This window comes from Saccostrea echinata, unplaced genomic scaffold, assembly GCF_033153115.1.
Source record: "Saccostrea echinata isolate AGI-Se365-2 ecotype Australia unplaced genomic scaffold, CSIRO_AGI_Sech_v1 ptg000016l, whole genome shotgun sequence".
In the NCBI taxonomy this organism is placed as follows: Eukaryota; Metazoa; Mollusca; class Bivalvia; order Ostreida; family Ostreidae; genus Saccostrea; species Saccostrea echinata.
Genome location: NW_026889765.1, coordinates 6,077,432 through 6,086,427, shown reverse-complemented (window position 1 = coordinate 6,086,427; position 8,996 = coordinate 6,077,432). Strand labels below are relative to the sequence as shown.

General features: G+C 32.3%; 1 protein-coding gene across 1 annotated transcript; it reads right to left on the bottom strand.

The window, feature by feature from the left end:
* LOC133188766 (C1q-related factor-like) lies at positions 1 to 2,407 on the bottom strand. Its single transcript, XM_061324253.1, has 2 exons — positions 2,215 to 2,407; positions 1 to 410 (listed from the first exon to the last, which is right to left on the bottom strand). Exons 1-2 carry the CDS (start codon positions 2,405 to 2,407, stop codon positions 1 to 3), a joined length of 603 nt encoding a protein of 200 aa, XP_061180237.1.
* Positions 2,408 to 8,996: the final 6,589 nt, after the last annotated feature.

Here is an 8,996-nt window from a genome sequence, read left to right as displayed (position 1 = left end):
TTACATAATCAAATGACCTGTAAAAACTGCATAATTATTGCCTTTGGCGTGATTACCGGCGGTTCCTTTATGCCTTACGAAAACCCTTTCCCCTGCGGAGACATGAAGAATAGCTGAACATACACCCATTGATTGGTTGTTGGTGGTTGTTCGACCAGCACATACTTCTGCTCCATTTAGAATCATTTGAAAATCCACGTTGTAACCATCAGTAGACCACATGGTTGCCAGGAACTGGTATAGGCCTGTAGTGGTAGCCTCGAACATTCCCGTAAGAGTGTCGTAGGTATTTCCCTCGTTGGTGACGACAGTGTCGTAGGTAATTATTTGGTTGAGACCTAGCGGGGAAATATCAGATGCCAGGCGTGCATGAAATACTATTGGCCGATAATGAACTGAACAGTTTGCCGCTGAAATAAAACAATGAAGCATAAAATAACATATCTGTAAATATAGTGTTAGATTAGTTTTGCTTACAACTTTCACTTGATAAAACTTAAAACTTGTGAAATTAAATTGCTACATGAATATTGTATCGAGTTTTCTTTGAGCTCTTAAATTTCTACACAAAAAAATAAATGAATAAATAAATAAAGGAAGAAAGAAAGAAATTAAAACAAAATAAAAAGAAAAACTTAAGAGATTAAATTAAAAAAAGATTAACATACCTGGTATTTATATAGAAAATTTTCTAGCGTATATAATTGTATCCAATATAGCATTAACGAATTAATTGGCATCCTCTATTTTTGAAACAAACTTTGTTGTCACAATTAATAATAAAATGCCCAGATATTTAAGAAATGAATTTAATTTTTGAGAGTTTATGAGGACATGAACTACGACGCTTCACGCCGGCATATTTCATGAAGCGTGTTAGCACTTCATGATAAATACGTCGACGTGAAGTGTTGTAGTTCACATGCTTAATTAATTCTCAAAAATTAAATTCATATCTTACATTTACATTGTTTATCTGACGACTTGTCACATATTTATGTCATTCAACGATCATGTTTGAAACAAAACAGTTTGTTATGTAGTTTTACGTCAAGTACGGTATTATGACGTCACAATGGATATATTCTTGCTCATTCATAGTAGTTCATGAGAAAATGAACAGTATTCTAATTTGAAAAGAATCTAAAGGATAAGTATTTGGAAATGTAAATCTTTTAGAAATGAATTTAATTTTTGAAAGTTCATGAGGACATGAACTACGATGCTTCACGCCGGCATATTTCATGAAGTGCATTAGCGCTTCATGATAAATATGCAGGCGTGAAATGATATAGTTCATGTGCCTAATGGATTCTCAAAAATTAAATTCATATCTTATATTTACATTATTTGTCTGACGACTTGTTACAGATTTATGTCATTCAACGAACATTTTTGAAAGAAAACAGTTTGCACGATAGTAAAATATTTACATTTCCAAATACATTTCCTTCAGATTCTTTGCAAATTAGAATACTGTTTATTTTCTCATGAACTACCATGAATGAGCAAGAATATCTAAGTTGTGACGTCTTAATACCGTACTTGACGTAAAACTATAGTGCAAACTGTTTTGTTTCAAAAATGATCGTTGTTTGACATAAATCTGTGACAAGTCGTCAGACAAATAATGTAAATATAAAATATGAATTTAACGTGCTTCATGAAATATGCCGGCGTGAAGCATCGTAGTTCATATCCTCATAACTCTCAAAAATTAAATTTATTTCTCATATACATTTAATTAAAGCTGTATCATACATTAATGAAATTTTGGAAATAATAATAATGATTATAATAACCAGATACATTTCGGAACATATGACCGTGCTGCTTTTACTAAGATTTAGTAAAAATAACGGACAAAAAGAGGATTCAGCAGGCCTGCATTCGGAAAAAAAAACCATTATAAACACAGAAAAGTTTTTGTATTGGTGTAAGGGGTTTGAGTGAAAATTGCATTGAGGGCTTTGCATATATAACTTTATGTGACCCCCCCCCCCTTTTACTTATCACACATCCTAACCCACTAACAACGAGATTATCGAATGTATAATGCATTTCTTGTAAATATTGTTTTAGTATTGTAAAAAAAAAATTACCTGCAAATTTCTTTTCCCTCTCAATATTTGAGAAAAATCAAATTTATACAACAGAATTTACAAATTCATTTTAAATTTACAAAATAAATTCAATTCAAGGTATTTGACAAACCTTTTCGGAGTCGAATATGATATAATCCTCCCTTGTTGATAAGATTTCGAAGCTCATTATTCATGGACTTTTGAACAGCTAACTCGTTTTCAAGGTCTGATATCTTTTTTCTTAAAACTGAAATGTCAGTTTCAATGGACGAAACAGTGAACATTAAAATATGAAAAATAATAAAAATAATTAAACACCACATGTCCCGTATTCAAAACCCTTTCACTAATACTTGGGGAGAGATAGAAAAAACTCTTATCATATTTACATGACGTCTTTATCTTTGTTTATGAGATAATCCATTATTTCTTACATGAAAAGATCAGTTCCCTTAAAAGTGATTGGGTTCTTACTTTCAGTACATACATGTATATTCCGATAGAGAAAAATCTTGATTGGCAAACTGTACTTTTTCTCTTTGTTTTTTTCCCCCAAAGTTATGATGATTCTTAAGTTTTTTTTAAAAAAAGCCTCAAATTTGGTGGGAGAAAAGGAAAATTTAATCAGATTTAAGGAAGTTGGGGACCTTGAAAGCTCTTGTCATGTAATAAAACAAATCAATGTTTAAACATAAGAAAAACACCTTCTGGTATAAATACATGTACAGGCCCGTAGGAAGCAATTTCACTTTGAGGGGGCACAACCATACATATTCAGTTGGGGAGGGGGGGGGGCACTATCAAGTACCAAAATTCCTTGACAAGCGAAAAAAAGGTCATATTGAGGGGGCACAAGCATATAGCAGCTATGTTTTTAATAGTCTTCTATATATCGGCACAATTATTGAGGGACACGCCCCCCCCCCCCCCGTGCCTCCGGTTCCTATGGCCATATGCATGTAGGTTTAAACAAGTTTAGTATGGTCAGTAAGGAAATGGTACCCATACAGGTGGTATTAAAGTCAAATGGCACTATTATAAGCTAAGACTAGGTATGAACCATTATCATATGTGTTGGATGAAAAAAGAGAAGTAAAATAATGATGACGGACATTTTAAAAAGCTTTTTATGCTTAGTACTTTATTTTAACCCTTATCCTATATGTTGGGTGAAGATGTAAATAAGTACATGCATGGTTTTAAAAGTTCACTTGAAACCTAGAAGCGTTTTAATATTTATAATTGATCCCTTCAAGAATTTGCGTAAAATAATGATGACGGATATTTAAAAAGTTTTTTATGCTTAGTCCTTTTCACATACTTTCATGGGAAATAAGTTTATAATGCTACTTTGTTTAAATTCTGATTAATTTATTAACTAATTTGTTTTCAGTTATATCAGTAGACTTAATGGTATTGAAGGAAAATAATTTGTCAATGAAAATCATAAAGATTGTGGAAAATAGTGGAAACTTTAATCTTGATAAATCTTATCTCTTACAGGCCATGTTGTCATGTGATTAATCGTCACAGAGGGTTTGTATATCTGCAAATTATTTGGTGATATTAATGGCACATAAATTCAGTTTAAATTTGTTATGAACTCAAAATTCGCAATTTTGATTACTTATTGTTTTATACTAGACCATGGAGTCAATTCGCTCAGTGCCATTAACGATGATTCCCTAGAAACACGCATTCAGAAAATATTTAATAAGTTTCACACAAATCGCGAAAGTCAGAGGAGTGCATTAAAATCAGTGAATAGGGAATGGAGAAGATTGGAAAGTAAGTTTATGTTTTTGTTTATAAAATATGTTTCCGAGACAGATAATTATGAAGTATTAACATGTGTTTGAAAATTCTACAAATTAAAATGGGGTTATTCACTGTAGAAATCAACGGAAAACGAAAATATTTTCAAAACATCCCCCACTCCGTGAACGAAAAACCCTTTTTATGGGTTTTATAAATTGTTATTTCACAAATTCATACCAAAGCTTTTGTTGTTTCAAGGGGAGGGGGAGGGATATGTTTACAGACAAAAAACTGCAAAAATTTTCATTTCATTATCAATGTCAAATCAGATTACAATTAAAATAATCATTTATGTTGAATTTTACTTAAATAAAACATTAGGAAAGTCTTAAGTGTCATTTTTCATTTTCAATGGGACTTTTTTGAAAATCTTGCGATTTTTAAAGCCTAATTTCAGTGGATAACATTTGCAACCCCCCCCCCCCCCCCCCACACACACACACACACACACTTGAAAAGAGTCGTAAAAAAGAACAATTAAATTTTTTACACTGGTTTTCAAATTATTAATTTTCAGTAATAATTTCTTGTTTACATTCAAACAAGTTTAATGACCAAACTACCATCCATATTGAATTAAATGGGTGTAAATTGTAGGCGGGAATCGAGAGTTAGCGTGTGTGGTTTTTATCTAAAGACGATTTGCTGCTAAAAAAATATGATACATGTATTATGTTCACACAGCATGTTTTCTTTCTCCAGATACAAATTTAACTTTAAAACTTCATTTTCTTACTAATTTGACCTTTAAACATGCATAAAATTGCGAATTTACTTCATTGTTTCAGACCCAATACTATTTTCCGCCTACCTAACAAGATCATACAGTACTATGAGTCCTAACCAAACCATACCCTTCGAAAACGTTCATTATAATGTTGGTGGTGGATTCGACAGATACTTTGGTTTGTTCCGTGCTCCTGCTGCTGGGTATTATCAATTTGTCCTCACTAGTCAGGCTTATTCCTCTTCGTATAGTGTAGATCTTGAGATGGTGAAGAACGGAAATATGATATGCCGAGCACATGCCGCTACTTACTTCCAAGAGGGCTACTGTGTCGCAATGATCCACTTAAACATAAACGATGATGTCTGGGTTAGACATTACAACGGAAAGGGAACGTATCTCTACTATAATTATCATGTACCAACATTTTCGGGACATTTAATAAAAGCAGATTAAAGAATTTATTTCCTGTTTCTTTATATGCAATTTTAATCTATACAATTTAAAAGAAATTTAATTCTAATTTCTTCCATTATCAGGTGTGTTTCATCAATCCAGCGCAGATGTTCATTTTGTTGTTGTTCATAACATGCTATGAAACAGCTATAGGGTTGATTTATTGTTGATTGTTGATTGATTGTATGTTTTTTTAATTCATGTTTTCTGATACATAAGTTGATTTATATTTATATATATATATATATATATATATATATATATATATATATATATATATATATATATATATATATATATATATATATATATATATATATATACACTACTTTTTAAGAGAGAGAGAGAGAGAGAGAGAGAGAGAGAGAGAGAGAGAGAAAGAGTGAAAGAATGAAAGAAAGAAGGAGAAAGAGATACGGGAATTACGGGGTTGTTCGAAAAGTTCGTGGACTGATGCGATAAAATTAATACTATGTAGTCTATGCTTACAAAATTTTTATTGAACAAAAAACAACAAAAGCTTAAGAAATGTTGAAAATTTTCCAAATTATCATAAAATAAAAAAGACATTATATGATCACCAGGCGCTCTCGCCATTTAGTTACATGACGTCATTGTTTTTCAATGTCCGCATTCTCTACCTCATACACTTATCTTGATGAGTTTCATTGGAGTTAAGTAAAGATTTAAATCCGTCTTGTTTATATGATTTTACAGTGTCATAAACAGCTGATTTCAATGCATATAATATTGTAAATAGATCTGAAAAATCCTCACTTGATTATAACAGCGTATTTGCTTGTCGGAGTTCAACATTTATCACACATGATCAACGTCACTTTTCGACGTGACAAACTTTGAACACCCTTACTACAAATCGACATTCACTTTTACATCTCTCGTCTCTCTAATCTTTTTCGGCGTTTAAACACAAGTACTCTGAATGCATTTTATTTTTCAGTAGCCCATTTAAATATATCCTAGGTCTATGCCAGATTTTCCAGAGGGTAAAACTTTATAGAATGTTGAAAAAAGAAACCCACCCCCCTTTCTGACGTCATTTCAACCCCATAATTGTTTGGACATTTCATTTAAATTTTACGATAAAATTTCATAGAACTTACAGAATGGGGGTAAAAATTGCAAATTTACGGTACAATTGTGTCATACCACATGAGTGAATTAACGGGATTTTTGAATGACGAATGCTCGTGAATATCAAAAAAAGAGTTTTTTCTAAGTTTTACGTAATCTTCGAGGTTGCGCCGCCTGGGCATACCATTGCTTTCAAAAACATCAACAATTTATTAAAAAATAAAACTAATGATGTATAGTTTATTATATAAATAAAAAAGATGATGCTAATTAAACGTTAAAAATTCATTGATGTATCTTAAGCGGTTTTAACTTTATGGCGCTAGTCCACGAACAACCCTCGTAGACATATACTTATTAATCTGTATATTGTTTAACGTCCCACCCGGGAATTTTTCACTCATATGAAGACATTTAATATACCTGTGAAGGACTTCAAATTTAGACCATTAATCAGTACAAAGGGCCGTTGAGCGGTGGGGGTTCTTTATCGTGTTAACGAATACTGTGACACAGGGCCACGGCTTTTAAGGTATCATTTGAAAGACCTGCAACGTTCACTTCAAGGTGAAGAATGCTTGGCGAAGGAACAGTTGCTACTTATTTTTATCGACTTAGGTCTGCCGGGGCTTGAACCCACGACCTTCCAATCATAAAACGAGAGTTCTACCCACTGAGCTACCATACATGAAACAGATTCGATAACCAGTGCTTGTTAATTAGAAACCTATTTTAACTCTCCTTTCATAATTTTGTTGACATGTTTCTGTTATTCATCGCCAATTTTACCTTTAAGTAAAACTTATGATAAACGTAATGACTTCAACTTTTCTATCATCAACTTCCCTTTACTATTGCAATATACCATTTTCACCTACATCGAAGGTTAATGTTTAGCAACTGATTCTATTCACAAGAGCATATTTTAAGTACGATTTTGTAAATGAGGAAGGCTACTGACAAAAAAAGTTGAGATGAAATGATATCAACAAACTCCTTTAAAATCAGCATTTCTCAAAGCCTTTGGTAGATACGATGACCTTGTTTGCAAATACACTGTATACAATCTGCCATTTGGTCGAATGTTGACGAACGTCTTTCATACACATTGTTAGGCTATTATTTTCATATTGAATTGTCTACGGATTTTTCCGTTAGCTACATCATGACAAAAGGCGCACAGTGGGCGAGACCTGTCCACAGGGGATGCTTACTCTTCCATCCAAAATCTGTTTTCAGGGGTCCGTGTTTGCTCTACTCCCAATTTTTAATACATGTATTCTTCGAATTTTGAGAATGATTACTGGATTTTATTTTCAATTTTCACTTTTCATCATACATTTATCTAATATCATCACTATCACGCCCTTTTTGTGTAAATATTAAGAACATACAGTTTATTCTTTTTTTTTAAATTCATAAAAAACTTTCAGATGTATAAATTTATAAATTGCATGTGCATTGAAATGAACATGTATCTCACTTAATTTTACGTTTTTAGGATTACAATGCAGTAATCGCTCTTTTGTTACTTTTATGATAAGTCAGATCTATTTAGATAAACACAACAATTCTAACATTATTAAAATGATTATTTATTCGGAATTTTAAGTAGATCTAATAAAAAATATTCTTTCTTATTCATGGATGATTTGACAATTTTCATCGAGTCGATTTTAACTGCATTTGGAGTACACTATACAATCCCCTGCTTTATTTTTTCTTTTACACCCATAGTAACAATCAGCTAAATATATAACTCCGTAAAATGGTCGACAAAAATGAAGGTGAAGCAATTCATTTCGTGTCACAATCAGATCGATATAAAGCACATTCATGAGAATTATTTACAATATTTATTGCCATACATGCATGCAGTTGATTAAATGATCATCCAATAAGGTGACCAGAAAATGTAGAAAATCCACCACCATACAGAGCTGACCCCGAATAACTAGTTACTTTTGCAGTAGAATCTTGAGATACATAATAAATCATATCGCACATTCCTTGGGCTTGATATCGAGAACTGCCATAAGCATGACATTGTATGTCTGAATCGTTGATTAAGAGTTTGGATATAAATTCGTTCCCGCTTTGTGCCATAATGGTAACGATAAACTCATAGTACCCGGATACTGGAGCTGTGAATATGCCGGTGGAACTATTGTAACCCTCTCCAACGTTAGTTATTACATTATTGAATTTTATGATGTCACCAGAGGAAACAGAAACCGTTGAAGTAGTTAGCTGAGCGTGAAAACCCACCGCATCACCGTTGCATGCTGTAATGTAAAATTCAACTGGTCAGACCAAATTGTCGAACAATAAAAATTTTGATCAATGCAAAGTAATGGAAATGAACTACAATGCAAACCTAAAGATAGCACAGTCTCGATAACGATGAGAATGTGGTGAAAGTATTAATACAGTTAATAGATATTATCATTGAGTAACAATTATTAATCTCATGGATTATTTGTAGAGGTGGATATAAATTCTCCTGTAATTAACAATATTATTAAAAAATAAATAAAGAATGTAGAATCACTTATTTTCGTGGGTTCAAATTTTCCAGGATTGACAAAAAAGTTTCTTTTCAAGGGCAATAGATTTCGTGGATGAAGGAGAAATTTATAATGTAGTATAGAATCTTAACATTTTTGTTGGGGCATAAGTTTATGGGTCTCTTCATGCCTGGAAATCAAGGAAAATTAAACCCCTACGAATATAAGTGATCTCACAGAAATCATTAATGTTACGATGTTTTTCCTTGCTGAAACAAGTACAATTTTACCTTGATGAGAAGATCTGTC

What these genes read in the sequence shown, in the direction of transcription:
- LOC133188766 (XM_061324253.1), bottom strand. Translation starts at nt 2,407, where the DNA reads ATGTGGTGTTTAATTATTTTTATTATTTTTCATATTTTAATGTTCACT. An exon ending in TCATATTCGACTCCGAAAAG is followed by an intron (nt 411 to 2,214) that starts GTTTGTCAAATA and finishes GTTTTATTTCAG; the next exon opens with CGGCAAACTGTTCAGTTCAT.